The 16,221-nt window shown below is 40.7% G+C and overlaps 2 protein-coding genes across 9 annotated transcripts in view; both read right to left on the minus strand.

Annotated features, from left to right (window-relative positions):
* Positions 1 to 4,869, minus strand: LOC121434745 (transcription termination factor 1, mitochondrial-like). 8 transcript variants are annotated; one of them, XM_041633690.1, is made up of 3 exons: positions 4,788 to 4,869; positions 2,317 to 2,432; positions 1 to 1,243 (listed from the first exon to the last, which is right to left on the minus strand). In XM_041633690.1, exon 3 carries the CDS (start codon positions 1,216 to 1,218, stop codon positions 82 to 84), a length of 1,137 nt encoding a protein of 378 aa, XP_041489624.1. In that variant the 5' UTR covers positions 1,219 to 1,243; positions 2,317 to 2,432; positions 4,788 to 4,869; the 3' UTR covers positions 1 to 81. The 8 variants fall into 8 exon arrangements, with proteins under 8 accessions (XP_041489624.1, XP_041489623.1, XP_041489626.1 ...); XM_041633689.1 differs by having other exon boundaries at positions 2,317 to 2,544; positions 4,788 to 4,866; XM_041633692.1 differs by having other exon boundaries at positions 2,354 to 2,544; positions 4,757 to 4,849.
* LOC121434702 (zinc finger protein 14-like) overlaps positions 4,784 to 16,221 on the minus strand; it is a 25,763-nt gene continuing 14,325 nt past the window's right edge. Inside the window, exon 2 of the mRNA XM_041633612.1 lies at positions 4,784 to 5,035. Coding sequence (XP_041489546.1) covers positions 4,784 to 5,035 — 252 coding nt within the window. The remainder of the gene's footprint in view (positions 5,036 to 16,221) is intronic.

Genomic DNA, 16,221 nt, shown 5'->3' on the forward strand with positions numbered 1-16,221 from the left:
AAATATTTTTAAAAATAAAATGTTTGCTTTTTGAAATAACACTAGACTGCAACGATTTCCTGAGACTCCTCCAGCACTGCCCTACCCATTTAATCTTCTCAATTTAGCTTTATATCTTTTCTGACTCCAGGACAGGAGAGCAATGTTTGATGAACTCAAATCATACCCAGCATGTACCAACTCTTTGATTCGAGTTTTTAAAGTATCTATGCTTGCATCCAAAACCCTAGGGTTTTCGATTATTCGTGAAATGCTGATTTTTTCTTCTAGTAGGCAGTCTATTTTATCATTAAACTTTTTCTCTGATAAGAAGACCATGTTGAGATAGCTTAGGACAAACTTCTGTACCTCCTCGTCAGTGCATCCGAGAGAGAGCAGCTTCTCTTGGATATTTGCATAGTTTCTTTTGGTACAATCGTTGGAAAGATCTAGGATTCCAGCTCCTGGGCCACATATCAGAAGCAGCAGATCCTCCGTGTTTAAGTTGAAAGTTGACTGCAAAAATTCAATGTTAGCTTTCACTCGTTTTGTGCTCTGAGTTAAGATGGAAGGATTTTTAGAAATTATCTTCCTGACAAAATCTGTGGGATCGTTGTGACCTAAGGATACACCGGTCTCCTGCAAAAACTCAACCATTTGTTTATTCAAATTCAGGCTATTGGAGAAGGTTCTAGGAGCCCTGGTCAACAGTCGGCAGAGACATTTATTGGTCAATCCAACAGAGCAGAGGAACTTTATATTATTCTCTAAGTTTAGGTTGTTATTAGACCGAAAAAAGGATTCAGGAGAACGCTCCAAAATATTTACAATTTCAAGGTCTGATGCCATAATCTTCCTCCACAGCTCCCATCGCTTTGAAAGACCTTCAGAAGTGCGTGTTATGGCTCGTGGGTACCTTGAGATGATGCTACCAATCACTTTGTCACTCGCTCCTTTGGAAAGAAGGAATGTCCTCAGCTCCTGCTCGTTCGTACCCACCCTGTTGAAAACTCCAGGCTGCCGTCTCCTTGCCAAGTCAATATCAACTCCCATGGTGAGCAAGTTGTTCAGCAGGTCCTCATTCTCCGAAGGTTCCCTGTCCTCACTGCCACATTTCCCACTACAAGGCCGAAATGAAACTGACTTGAGAAAAATTTCTGCTGAATATTGGATCGTCCAACCTCTTGAACCAAAGAGGAAGCTCTTTCCCATACTCCAGACTTTTCTTGACGCCATCATCAGATAGCCCAAAGTTTTTCAAATGCTGTGTAAAATAACATACAGTGTTAGCATGCAATATTATATGAATGCCTGTGTTAAAGAGCCTATGACAATATTAGGATCCCTTAACCACAATGGGCCTTTCCAGCAGAAAACACCGATTCCTTCAACTTTCCTGGTTCTGCACTCACACTCTGCCTCACTACGTCTATTGGATCCCCAGGGACAGAGGGCTCTCAACAGAAAGAGAAGCAGAAGGGCATCACTGCTGCTGCTGCTGCTGCCCCAAACTGCCCTGCCCTTTACTGTTCTTTTCACTTCACTGTGCCTGTTTCTTCCATCCGGTATGACTTCTCCACCCGTCTTTTTCTGGTTTCTACATCTTGGTTTCTTCCTATTACATGGCATTTTCACTACCATCTTGCCTTTCAACTCGGCAGATATCTGACCTGCCCCTACCCACAGACAGTAGATTTCTTTGCTTCTGACCACCTTGATTTCAAACTCTAAATGTAGCCCTAAAAAAACAACATGTCTGATTATCTAATTTCCATCTTCAGTGTCTTTTTCTGGATTTCTGTGATCCCTTTAAATGGATCACAGTGATTCTTAACCTATCCAAATCTCTGGACAACAGCTGCCAATATCAGTTTACCAAATTGTTTCCCTGACCGCAATGCAATATTTCTAAGTTAATTTCCATCTTCAAAACAGGATGGAGTATTCAATGGTATAGCACATGCTTAACATGCATGAGGCCTTGAGTTCAATCTCCAATACAAAAACAGAAAAGGAGGAACTGGTTTTCCAATTTAAGGGTTCTTAGGTCTTAAATCTGGGACAATTGGCTGAGGTGCCAAATTAACATGTCACAGCCAACCTGGCTGCCATGTTCTCCCAGCATGCCCCAGTCCCTACAAGTTGCCACACCCCAACCCTACCTTGAATGCTCCATCCAGCCCAGGGGCTGGGCTGCCCTCCCCACAGTTGCTCTTCCCTATATAATCCAGCTATTTGGCTCCGCTGGCCCTTTTAATCCTTTCTGGGCATTTTTGCCTTCTGGTCTCTTGGCTTCCACACAAGGTTCTCCTCTCTCCCTCTCCCCCATCTCCTCACCTCACAGAGTCCGGCTCAGTCTGCTGGTCATGCCCACCTTGAACTCTTTCAAATGCCTCTGGCTGTTTGGCTGTTCTCTTCCTCATATCTACAATAAACCTTCTTCTCCATCACACCTAGGTACAAACATGTCCTCCTTTTACTTCTGAGTAGCTCTTAGTAGGTCAAGTACTCCAATGATGGCCATATACCCAAAGGTATATAGGTAAATCCAATTGAACTCAATGGCTTGAGAGGGAGGAGAGAGAGAGAGAGAGAGAGAGAGAGAGAGAGAGAGAGAGAGAGAGAGAGAGAACACAAAGTTGAACGGTTATGGAATGGGATGAGAATGTGGGAGGAGTAGAAGGAGGGGTGAATATAATCAAAATTCTCAAGTAATTAATAAAAAAATATACATAAAAAAACAAAAGGCAAAAGGCTCTAGCTTGTACAGTTCAACCTTTTTCCTTCCAGATCCTCTTGGGTGACCTCTGCTGGAGAACACTATCAGATGACAATCAGACAAGTTTTATAAAAAATTTTATAAATAAGAGTGTAAGATCCAGTGAGATAAGGAGAAAAAAACAGCATAATTCTTAAATTGTACTTGTCTTATCCTGTGAAAATTTCTGCTTTTATACCGGGCAGTGGTGGTGCATGCCTTTAATCCCAGCACTTGGGAGGTAGAGGCAGGTGGATCTCTGTGAGTTTGAGGCCAGCGTGGTCTACAAGAGCTAGTTCCAGGACAGGCTCCAAAGCAATAAAGAGAAACCCTGTCTCAAAAAACCAAAAAAAAAAAAAATAAAAATTAAAAAAAATCTGCATTTAGTCAATTTTCCTCAGATTATTATACCATAGTAAACAGGTAAATGTGCCACAGAATATTCGAGAGAAATTCTAATACAGATAACCAAAAGTATGCAAAAAGGTATGCCAAGACAGCTAAAAATAAAATCTGTTAGGGTTTCTGTTAGATCTGTCACAATTAGATTTTGTTTCTCTTTATATAACTTATCCTCAAGCAAATACTGTCTAAATCATTCAACATGGACAAGACTGAACTGGGCATATCTATGCAGCCCCCAAACTAGCTCTCCTCTGATTAACGTCATCTGCGATAAGCACCGTGAGGGCTGATTGTCTTCTTCTGTCTTATCCCTACAATCATCAAACCGTGCATCAGCTTCACTCACAAACACTAACAAGGAAATCTTGTTCTGAATCCTAGTCCATTCTAATCTCTTTGTCTTCCCTGTCTTTTCATCATTTTAACTGACATAACAAATAATGGATTTCACCCTATAATAGTCCTTTTCCTCCTCCAATGTTCCTCTTTTGCTTCTATGTAAAACACATGCACATACGTAGATAACTTATATAAATCTAAAGTCTACATTAGAAACATGCCCTATATTATTTCCCCCCATAATTCTCCTATTTCCCTATCCCCTTCTTATTAGATCCCTTCCTCCCCAGCCAGTACTTTCCACTTTCGTAAGACACACACCCTTTGTGAGTTTCACTTATATTGTCAAACTGTCTTTTCCTTCAGATAGGGTCAATTTCTGGAATCCTAGCTGTACAGCAAAGTCTTGCATAAACACAATCTCCCTTTTAAGAGTTGTTGAGCTGAACCTGTAACCTCCGGCAAGGTGACTGCATAGCCTAATGCAGTCTTTTTTAAGAAAGTAAATAACAAATATTTACTTCTATTTTCCACTCAAAAGAAATCATTTTTTAAAAAGTAATGCTAAGTTTAGCGAATAACATGCAAATATTGGTGACTGTAATTAGTGACTCTGAGGATTTATGTTCCCTTCTGTCCCACGATGGACAGCTAACGGGCTTTTTTAAAAAATAGGTAATTCCTAGCAGTGGGGTACTACAATCCAGCTAATCCTCTGACACGGCATTTAAGTATAGAATTTTTTTACAGAACTGCTTCTTCACATCTTATTTGTCTTACAATTGGAGACTTCGGATATCCCCAGAAAAGGTAAGGAGCTGATATTTCTACCATCGCACCTCCAATCCGGAAAAGAAAAGGCGAGATATCACCAGCGAGGTAGAGAATAAAGAGATTGATTATCGTGTGAGTCTCAGTACCTCCCGCAAACTGAATATTTCTCACTCATGAAGAAAAGAAAACGGCAACAAAACGCCCACCTCCGTGCGAGCTGGGGAAAGGCAGTGGAATCACAACGGGTAACCAGAACTCAGCGTTTCATATACATTTTCTTCTTAATCCCCCACATACACAGCGACGTAAAGGGTGGGCACTGTCCCTAAAGTTACAAATTCTGACACAATCCGAGCTCCTTTTGCTATCTGAAGTGGAGAGGACTTGAGGAGTCTACACTCAAAACCACCTTAGTTCCTCATCACAGGCTTTCCTTATCCCCAGCGCAATTCTGCAAAGGCCTTTAGCAATAGCACTGTAGAGCACAGACACGCGACCCACTTATAATCACTGCAGCAGCTCCCAGCCTCACCCGGAGCGATACATAGGACTCGCGCGGTAACAAAACTCGCGGCAGGCGCCTTTTACTTCCGCTTCTAGAGGACCAGGAGAGATGGAAGGGCGGAAGTAAAGACTAACTTCCGGCCTCCAGCCGGGCGCAGGTGACGTCATCGGATCTGCGTCCCCAGGCGGCGCAGGCCTAAATTCCCGCGAATCTGACCCTGGCTGCCCAGCAGGGGGCGGCAAGAGACCGTTCTGGATGCTAGCAAGGGCCTCGAGCTGGTTTAGAAAGCAGGGCGGGCTAAGGCTTCACCTTGCTGGGGTTGGCATTCCCTCTGTACCAAGGAACAGGTTAGGATTTTTATCTCACTCTTCCTCTTAGATTGTTTTATCGGTCATTAATTTCTTTTGCATTTTTCTGTTTGGTTTGGTACTTGTAAGACTAAAGGTTTCTCTTTGGGAATTTAAATTACCAATAATCGGTTTACCTGGTAAGTGAAGCCACCTGAATGTTCATTGCTCTGCCTGTCTCCGCATTTTCTTCTGTGAACACCAGAGCAGGCGTAAGTCCCTATGAAAGGGACGCCATTGTGAAAAAGTGTAGCTGAGATATTGGAGGGTTTGGGGAATAGGAAGACCAAAGGTAGAGGGTGAAAGGTGAAGAGCAAGTAAGAAAATGATTAGTAATGACCCGGCAGAAGGAGAGACTGAAGTAAGTAACGAATTGGCAAATCGAATGTCTTTGTTTTATGTTGAGGAAACCCTGATGCTGAAAACCTTGAGTAATGGAAAAAACAAAATTTGTAGCAGCGAATAAAAACTTATCAATAGAAAACACCACAGATTGTTTAAACCCCATGCCAAGTATATGCTGAGTCATGCCGGAGACACCAGAATACAGAAACAGATTTACCAATGAAGCAACAGTACCGTTCTGCTTGAGTGTAATAATACTCTAGAACCATGTCCAACCAGGGGGAGCATTTGCCAAAACTTCCAAAATTGTTATGAAAGGTTGTTTCAAAGTTCCTAAGAACCAATCTTTTAATCTCAGGGCTCCAACTAAACGTTTGAATGACTAGACTACGAGACTACCTCCACGGAAATCAGGTCTGTGCTGATGGAGCAGTGTTCGTTAGTGACAGAGAATGCAGCCTTGCTTGCCGTTACATCTCCTTATGCCTAGGGTTCTTCCTTTCCTCGGCTCCTCTTTCCACTTTTCAGCTATGTTAAAGACTTATTTTCTGTGCCAAAATCAGTAAAGTTATAATTTTTTTTCTTTTTTGGTTTTTCGAGACAGGGTTTCTCTGTGGCTTTGGAGCCTGTCCTGGAGCCAGTCCTGTAGACCAGGCTGGTCTTGAACTCACAGAGATCCACCTGCCTCTGCCTCCCGAGTGCTGGGATTAAAGGCGTGCGCCACCTTAAAGTTATAATTTGAAAGGGATTTTATTCTTTCAAAACAGGCCCTCGAAGGCAGCTAATTATGCATTCTTAGGAATGTAATCTTAACGGTATTTAAATGGTCCCCAGAACTTCAGATTCTTCTACTTTTTGTCCCATTTCATCTATGTTCTGTCCTATCTCCACACTGATATCTCTAACACAAGCATGAGTCTCAACAAAGTAAGTTTTCATATAGGTCCCTGCATGGTTGGGGAAGTGGGGAATACCCCACTCTGTCAAAACCTATTTTCCCAAAAAAGGCAGTTTATTACCCTGTTTTTCAGAGAAGGTAAACATAAAGAGTTAAATAATTAGTCTTCTATCTTACAGGTACAATGTAAGCAGTAACTAGACCCATGGTATCTGAAACCAGAGTCTCAGCCCAGAACCAAACTCTACTCATCTCTGCAGCTCGGAATACAATCCCTCCCCTAGTGAGTACGTAGAAATGGTAGTTGGAGTAAAATGAGCCTGCAATTTGGAGAGTTCAGAACGTTGTTAAACCTGAGAACCTCGTGGATAAAAGACTAAATCCACAATTGTCCAATTAAAGCAAGCTGTATTTGGAGGTGCACCTGGGACTGGCAAGCTCGCTGTCTCACCCTAAGTCAGGATTTTAGAGAGCAGCCCAACCAGCCTCTTAAAGTCTCTTTATAGGAGAGATAAAAAATATTCCAGGGTGGAGAAAGTCAGCTGCTATACATTGTTAGAAAGTTACAATGAGCCGGGTAGTGGTGGTTCATACCTTCAGTCTCAGCACACCGGAGGCAGAGGAAGGCGGATATCCGTTAAGTTTGAGTTCGAGGCCAGCCTGGTCTATAGAGCAATGTTCCAGGACAGGCTCCAAAGCTATACAGAGAACCCCTGTCTTGAAAATAAAGTTACAATGAAAGGGAAGGAACAAGGCTAAGGATATACATCATGGGCCTTGAGTAGCAAGTTAGTGTAGGTTGTAAGCTACATGTTTTGTAGCTTACATCAGATCCAAAAAACAGGAACTTATTCTTAATTACAAATGGAAACTTTAGCTTTGAGAATTTTACACAGGACAAACGGCTTATTTTTTAACTACAAACAGAAACTTAACCTACATAAGACAAACCTTTCTCTCTCTCTCTCTCTCTCTCTCTCTCTCTCTCTCTCTCTCTCTGTGTGTGTGTGTGTGTGTGTGTGAGTGTGTGTGTGTGTGTGTGTGTGTGTATGTGTAGTGGTATATTATTCGTGTTTTAATAAATAAAGCTTGCCTGAAGATCAAAGGTCAAAACAGCCACACTAGTCAGCTATACAGGCTAGGAAGTGAAGGCATACACCTTTAACCCCAGGACTCAGAGACAGAAGCAGACTGATCCTTGTGAGTTCAAGGCTACTCTGGGCTACACCAGGTCAATCTAGAAACATCCCCAGGTGGTGGTGTTTCACACCTTTACTCCCAGTGTTTGGGAGTCACACACATTTATACCAGCACTAGGGAGGTGGAGAGAGTAGTGATACGGCTGGGTGGAGAGAAGAATATAAAGGGGAAGAGACAGCAACTCAGTCAAGTGTGGAGTCTGAGGATTTGTGGAAACAGGATCTTGTCCTTTTGATTTGAATATTTTGTAGAGGTAAAAGGTCTCTGTAGTGGTTAACTGCTTTGCTTTTCTGATCTTCAGATTGAACACCAATATTTGTCTCGGGGTTTTATTATTCGTGCAACATGTGTGTGTTTCTCTCTCTCTCTCTCTCTCTCTCTCTCTCTCTCTCTCCCTCTCCCTCCTTCCCTCCCTCCCTCCCTTCCTTTATTTCTTCCACCCACCTCTGTTCCCACCTCTCCCTCTCTTCCCATCCCCCAATCCACTACTCCTCTGTTTTAAACAGGAGCATCTTGATTACAAATAGAAACCTTAAGTTGCAAGGACTTAGCAGGACAAGCAGGAACTTATTTTTAACTGTCTTTAACTGCAGACAGTACCTTTAATCTGAAGGGTATGTTTTTCCCATTTTGATGTATTAATTTGCAAGGTATATTGTCCCTGTTTTGGTCTTACAATATTCAAGTCTAATATGTCTAATTAGCATTTTGTGTCATTTTCATGCCTATCTGCAGCTTTCTGCATTTTACTAGTATTAACTAATATATTGACTATGAAACTCTTGTTTCTTTGGCATTAGTTGGCCATTCTATACTTATGCAACTGGAGAAGCAGTGAAACAGTAGAAATACTGCTTGCCTTAACATGTCTGGTGAGATACAGTTTAAAACACAGGGCTGTATCAACTCATATCCAAGGGCACATCTAGTTCTAAAATTCTGAAACTCTATTCTGTGGGATCTTTTCTCTCTCAGCACCTAAGTAGTGTGGTGATTTATTAAGAAGGTGTCTTATTTTTCTTCCTATCCCATGGACTCAAATCAATGCAAAAGAGGAGATGGGAGGTAAGTAGGCACTACTTATCAATGACAAACAAGAGGAGTAGATCAGTGCCAAGCCAAACAGCATGGAGATTTGGCTTACTGCCCAGCGTTCTCAGTTTTTATAGTGTCTACTGCCACGTATCCTCTGGATTCCTGCGGGCCACTAGCAAGCCAAGTGGACATAAAGTGTTCCCACCACAGAAGCACGTGCGGAGTTTCCCACCACAGAATCCCCTGCAGGATTTCCTTCACCACTTTCACCATGAGCTAGACGCTTAACATTCTCTCCTCTGTGTGGCCCCCATCACTGCAACCCTTGCAGCATATTAATATTGCCAGGGAGCCTTTTCTAGGGAATGAAGCCCAGCCGTCTATGCCAGGGGATTCTCATTTAATTGGTAGGATCAGATAATGGTATGATTTTGTGGGATTTTTTTTTCTTCTTGGAAAAGATTCTAATTAACAGCCAGAATTAAAAATCCTTTGAAACTAGAGTCCTTTTGTACCCATATTCCTCAACTAAACTCAATATGGAGGCTAATTCTATTCCTAATCAAGGAGAATTCAAGGAATTTCATGTGGTGCAATAACACCACAGTTCAGTACTCGAGTTTAATCCCATAGAGGCCTGGACTCTTGGTTTCAGTAATTCCACATGGTTGCTGTAGTTAATCATGATCAAACTCTTCTGGCAGGGTCTATCTTTGACCGCTTCATATGTTCCAGGGTAGGAGTGCGTGGATTAGAAATGTTAGGCAGGAAAAACAGATATAGAAAAGAAATACAGAGACAGGACAGAGTCAGGAGGGCAACGTGGTGAATACTGAATCTGTCTGTGTTTATTCGTATTATCTTTAAATACCCCAATCCAAAAGAGGGGAAGAAAGCAAAAGACTTTGTGTTTATCATGATGCAAAGAACAAAGTGTCTACTAGGTCAAGATATTCTGCTAGTAGCCACACCTACTAGTAGTCAAACCTCCTGTCAATAACCTTGAAGGAGCAAGACTAGGCCTGAACTCTGACCTTTACTCAAGGTGGAATGGGTCCACTTCTGTGGACTCCGACACTCTTCCCTCAAAGGAAAATGAGGGGTAGAAAGGGAATCAGTTGCTGGGACAGCAAAGCAGCAGATGCTTGTCCTTCTGCCCCACATCCTGCTCAAACCACTTTAACAAAGTTGTCCAACATGAAGTGTCACTTAGTGGCAGGAATCTGAGGGAAATTACACGAGGGAGCTGCCCTTCAGTAACACCTCCAGTCAAGCTGCCAGGTGGTTCTCAGCATTTCTCTCTGTCCGTCTGTGGTAGAGACACATTATGATTATTCTCAGAGAGCTTTTATTTTCTCCATGTTTTGTTGATTCCAGAATTGTTTCTCTATGGATGTGTTTATAAATCTCTCCCATCCTATGGTTTCATCAGTCTTAAGTGCAGGGTGGCATCAGTGCTATACCTAAATGAAAGAAAGGGAAGATTGTATGTTTTTGGAAGTGAAATTTTAGCATAAACATGAAAAAACAATCTTTAGGGTATAAAGTACTAATAAAATTTTTAGAATCTCCTTAAAACCATATTCCCAGTGTAACCCTTCCACCAGAAAGCAACACCCAAAGCTGGTTTGCTAGTACTCACTTGTGTCCCAACACTTGGGAGACTGAGGCAGAAGACAGTGGGTTCAAGACAGCACACTCGACCTAAGTTCAATAAAAAAAAAAAACTAGCATGAAAACAATACAACCTTAGACGGGAAAGAAAGCTGAGGAGTGGGGAGAGGGAGAGAGGAGGAGAGGGAATAAGAGAAAGAGACAGAGATAGAAAGACCAAAATAACTTATTTCAGCTAAGAAGTCAAAGGAGATATTCCATAAAGAGAGACAGACATAAGAAGACTGACTTTTTTGATCTTGTCCTTAAGGCAGAAACTCAGGATATAGTCTTGACTGCCTAGAAGTGACTATGTGGACCAGACTAGTTTTGAAATCTGCCTGTCTCTGCCTCTCTCAAGAAACTGGAATTAAATCTTTGCTGAAGGCAATCTTTAGTGACATGTTTCTGTTAATTAGATTGGTAACATCCCAGCTGAAATTACCTGGTGCAAGTGGAAAGGAAACACAAACACGCAACAAAACCACTTAGGAGTTTATTAGAGGATATGTGTACAGGAGAGTATTAGAAGTCGGTGTGCAGAGAGAGAGGGCTAAAATGTAAACCCAGCTTTTAAAGGCTGCCTAGTGCATGCGCACAGGGGGATGATGTAGCTATATCATATGCAGATGATGGAGCTCACGCATGTGCACAAGGGTTTACATAGCTGTGTCATATGCATGTGATGTAGCCATGCTGCACGTGGGTTCATGCAGGGCCTTTTGAGGTCCCTGGGGCTGCTAGGTATTTTTGCCTGAGGGCTTATCTACACATATGTGACCCTGGACCGGAAAGTGCCAGCTGTAATAGTCTGTCCCTTTAAGAGACAAGCCATGCACATTCCCTGCAGCCCCTCTCTTGGCTCACTCTCTCTCTCTCTGTCTCCTCTCTCCCCCCTCTCCTCTCTTTCTCTCTCTCCTTCTCCCCCTTCTCCCTTTTTTCCTTCCCCTCCGTACCTCAACTAATACATATCCAATTCTATTCTGTATAATGTGCCTGTTTATGTGACTCCCACCCGTAGCCTGCTCACCCTGCTCACTGGGCTCGCCGAGGACCAGCTCACCGCCACATGACTGGGGACCAGCCACCTTGGTTTGTGAACCTGCTGCCACTGGAATCCCACAGCAAGCTGCTGGGGGATAGCTGCAAATTCATAACACCAGCCATGCTGGTTGGCTAAAATCACAATACCAGCTAGCAATGATGTGGTGTTTGCTACTCTCCTTTGTGATCCCGCAGAAACAAAACTATATGATTTCTCAGTACCAATGTGAGTTTTATAAAATTGTACCCTTGAACTTAATTACTATGACAATTTTTAAAACAATCCCATTATTATGCCTATAAGAATTCTCATTAGAATGTTTTTATTAAAATTTAAATTCAGGTCCCCAGCCCATGGTGTTCTCTTCTAAATCTAAAGATTTCTGTGACACAATCCCTCCATGTGATAGTTAAGTACACATTGCATATTGAAAAACTGGTACTAAGAATTAATGGAAAAGCCCAGCAATGGCAGTGCACACATTTAATTCCAGCAGTTGGAAGGCAGAGACAGGCAGATCGCTGTCAGTTTGTGGCCAGCCTGGTCTACAGGGTGAGTTCTAGGACAGCCAGGGCTACACAGAGAAACCCTGTCTGGAAAACATAAACAAATTCACATATTTGTCTAATTAAAAATACACCCCAACTATATTTTATTTCCTTGGTGTTAAATATAAACCTACGCTTGACCTTTTTGTCTATGTTAGCTAGCCAGTGTGATCTTCTGTGAATGCTTACCTCATAAAAAGGTTTTCAGGTGTTTTAAAGTACTTAAAACAATTCAGTATTTCTCTTATAAATGAGAATGTGCTCTCTATTGCACTTGAGATTGTTACAGTCATGATTTATGATCTCTACTATTTTTAGGACATATTTAAATTAGCCATTGTGAGTCAGGTATCCCAGTGTATTTAATTCATTGATTGCATTGTCTAAACCGCTCCTTGAATTTCTTCTCTGGATATATTACTCCTACTGTCTAAATGATTCATCTTACCAAGCTTTCTAAGGTGACAAGGCCTGTTGCTATCTGGGATAGAATGCTGATGTGAAAGCAAGCCTCAGCTCAAAAACTACTTCCTTTCAGTAAAAAGAAAAAGAAAGAACCATCATGTCTAGAACTAGATACTTGGAACTTCAGATCTATCAGACCATATATTGTACCAATGCCAGGTTCAGGAAACAAAGGCGTCCTTCTTCTTGGGGTATGTATTATTTCAGTCACTCTGGGGGGTTACGTACCAGTTCATTTGTATGACGATACACTTGCATAAACATCTCCAGAGGAAAAACTGCTATGAAATTTTGAGGGGTGGGAGGGCAAAGGGAAAGTCTCAATGAACCGGCACTGATCTGATCTGCAAACATTTGCACCTGTGTTGTAAGAAAGCATGTCACAATGTCATTTTTTTCTATCTTACTCAAGATGTTTTAAGGGATTTATTTACTGTGATTTTCTTTGAGAATCAATGATTTAACCACAAAATATAGTATTTGGGAGTCTTCATCTATAGGCAATATAGCATTTTGTGAAAGTATTATGACTTTTGAAGTCCTTTTTTCTTTATTAAAGTTTTAGCTTTTTTCTTCAATACTTCAAATTTTATAGTTTGAAATGCTTCCAAACTTTGAAATAACTTTTCAGAAATAGGATTTCTATTAGTTTCTTAAGTGGTTTACAAATAACATTTTAATTTGTGATCTGTAACATATCTTCAAAAATTCAACACTCTTCAGAAATATAGTAGAATATTAGCTAGACAATTACCCTAAGACTGTGTATCTTATATGAAACAATTTGGCACAAACTCCAGGGCCAAAGGGAAATCCTTTCCTTCTTTCTAGCCATCAACTCTGCAGTTCTATTTAGATGGAAGAGATCCAACTCCAATGGCATATTTACAAGGCAGGAAAGTTTTTAATTGTTAAAATTAAGAGATCAAAGTCTCTAATTACTTGACATTATTTTTAAGCTATGTGTAACAGGAGAAGAGTATATTCTCTTGTCAACTAACAAAGCAACTTGGTCCTCTTCAAACGATGAAGCGGGTTAGAGGACATAAAAGTAGTTATCAAAGGGCATCTTTATCCTGCCTCATGGTATATCTGTTTTATCAAAGGGCATCTTTATCCTGCCTCATGGTGTATCTGTTTTATCAAAGGGCATCTTTATCCTGCCTCATGGTATATTTGTTTTACTTTTAAGAGCTATATCTATACAATTTTGAAGAAAGTTACAAATACATAAGATAAATGTAAATCTCTATAACGTTCCTCAGTCGCCCAATTTCCCTCTATTGATGCACTCTGTCCAATGTCTTGGAGGTTCTTCCAATGATAATTCGTGATGTACCAACACATACCAGTAAATGTTCCCTGTCCATCTATTTTTAATTCCCATCTCCCCTTTCTTTCTCATCCTCTTCCTCTCCGTCTCTCTCCTTCCCCTTTCCATGTCTGTCCTTTCCATTCTCTCTCTCCCTCCTTCCATCTAATTTTTTTTATATGAAAGCCAGTGTGATCATGTTCTTTTCTGTTTCTTGAATTTATAGTCATAAAGTTTGTTCTGAGTCGGTACATAAGAAGGCCATCATTCCAGCTTGTTTCTGCATAGTGATCCACTGTGTAAGGTCATTAAAATCTCCTATGAAGTTCCTTACAATGAGTGATGCTTTCCATCTTCTACCATCACAAGTAATTGGCAGCAAATATTTGTGTGCTGGTGTTGAATAATAAATGTTATCTGCAGAACAAACACCCAAGCCTTGAGATTTAATCAGGGTCGGAACATTTTCACCTAAGTGAAAGTAGGACCAAATTGCCCTTCATAAAAGCTATACCCACTGTCACTTCCAATAATAATGTATGAGAGGGAATCAAAGTAGCTTATGATTCAGTTATTTCTTTGTAACAGAACAATATTGTTTTTACAGTTTATAAATTAGGAACAAACTTATTTGAAAGAAGGAACAAGCTGACAGTGTATAGCAACTAATTCAGTTTGTTAACAAGTGAGAAAATCATATCACAAGAAGCATTTTATTGTTTTGTTTGTTTTGTTCCTTTTTTGTTTTGCTCCTTTTTTATTAGTTCTTTGATAATTTCATACAATGTATTTTAATTATATTCAACTCCACTCAGGTCCATCCTTCCCTTACCTGCCAATGCAACCTTATATCTTTTTTTTTATCCATCAAGTCCAACTTGTGCTGCCCAAATATATTCTTGGATGTGTGGCCTTCCACTGAAGTGTGATCAATTTACTAGAGGCAATGCTCTTAAAGAAATTAAAAAATTAAATTAAAAAAAGTTTTAATTGCCAATAGCTCCTCAGCAAGGGGTGGGACTTCATGTCCCGCTCCCCTCTCTGTGCTGGGATTTGAGCTGGCCTCAGCTTGCACAGGTCTTATGCATACTGCCATATCACCTGTGAGTCCGTGTGTGCTGTGCCCTGCTGTGCCCTGAGCCTGAAGAGAAGGGGGTGTGATCCCGTTTAGGGCTGAGCACTCTGCAGTCTCCTCCTCTCTCCACCTTGACCATATTAATTAGCATCCACCACAAGAAGCCTGTCAGATGAGAGTTGAGAGATACATCAGTCTGTGGGCCACTTTAACAACTATGACCCTTTGGTAAAATAGCAGTAGTAGAGTCTTCATTATTGAATTATAAAAATAATTGTGCTTTTAATTCATGCATTTCTGGAGAGTGTGTAGTGTGAAGAATGGTACGGAGAAGTAAAGTACAGCAAGCTCAGTCAAGTTTAGAGGTGTGTAAAATGTGCTTATGTTTCTGTTGTTTGATGTTTTGCTTTGTGAGTGCTTTACATCTAAATTATTCTGTGGTTTTAGAATCTTTTCTCAATTCTTTGAGAATCTGACTATGTGAGTACAAGAATGTCCCAGCTTACAGATATACTCCAAGTTTTCATTTTGTTTTGTTTTGGCACTAATTGATTGTCTTGAAAGGAGAAGATGTGATATAGGGTCCCATTTAGGACAGAATGTTTTAGTCTGTTGATTTTCTGCACTTTGGTAAATTGTGGGTCTCTGTGTTAATCACCACCTACTACAAATAGAGGCTTCTCTGATGAATGTTGAGAGATGCATTAAACTATGGATGTAATGATAAATCATTAGGAGTTAATTTATTCTATGTCCATCTAGCAGAATAACCATGCTAGATTCTCCTCTAGAGCCTGTGAGTTGTCTAACAACATTCTTGATCTGAACATGATACCATTTCGTCATGATGGATTTCATCTTGTGGAGAAATATTGAAATCCAGTCAGAAATTGGTTGGTCATTTCCCTCATGATGTTTGCGCCACTTTGCACCAGTGGGCATGTCTTGTCAACCAAACATTAGTACAGCTTGCAGAATTTATAGGTGGGTAGGACTGGCAGTTACTTTTCTCCTCTTGTAGTGTCTATTACATTCCAACAATATGGGAGCTAGCCAATAGGGATGAAGCTTCCAGGACAATACCAGCTTGTTCTATCTTCAGCAATGGGATCTTAGCATCAAATTTGAAGAGTAACCAGTAGCATTGTCAATAATGTGTAATGTTATTCAAATTAATTTTTCTTATTTTACCCAACTGTTTGTCATGCTATTTTGGCTCTAATCTCAAATAGCAGAGTCAAATGTGGCAAAAAAAAAACAACAACAACTTTTGTCCAGTATTTTACCTTAACATGGAACTCTAAGGCATAGTTCACCACAGTTATAACAACATCAAATGCATATCACATGAAGATAACACATCTCTTCAATAACAGGCACGAAATATACTACCATGATTAAACAATTTATTTGACACGTTATTTGAAACATTAAGTACTCTTTCCTCATTCACTATAACACCATGGACATCTTTGCTAATGGAAGAATCAGCATTGTATATGACGCCAAAGCAATAAGTAGTTTTAAGCTTACATGGT

Source organism: Microtus oregoni, unplaced genomic scaffold (genome assembly GCF_018167655.1).
Source record: "Microtus oregoni isolate MIOR12 unplaced genomic scaffold, Mior012 000044F_ref0000062, whole genome shotgun sequence".
In the NCBI taxonomy this organism is placed as follows: Eukaryota; Metazoa; Chordata; class Mammalia; order Rodentia; family Cricetidae; genus Microtus; species Microtus oregoni.

What these genes read in the sequence shown, in the direction of transcription:
- LOC121434745 (XM_041633690.1), bottom strand. Translation starts at nt 1,218, where the DNA reads ATGATGGCGTCAAGAAAAGTCTGGAGTATGGGAAAGAGCTTCCTCTTT.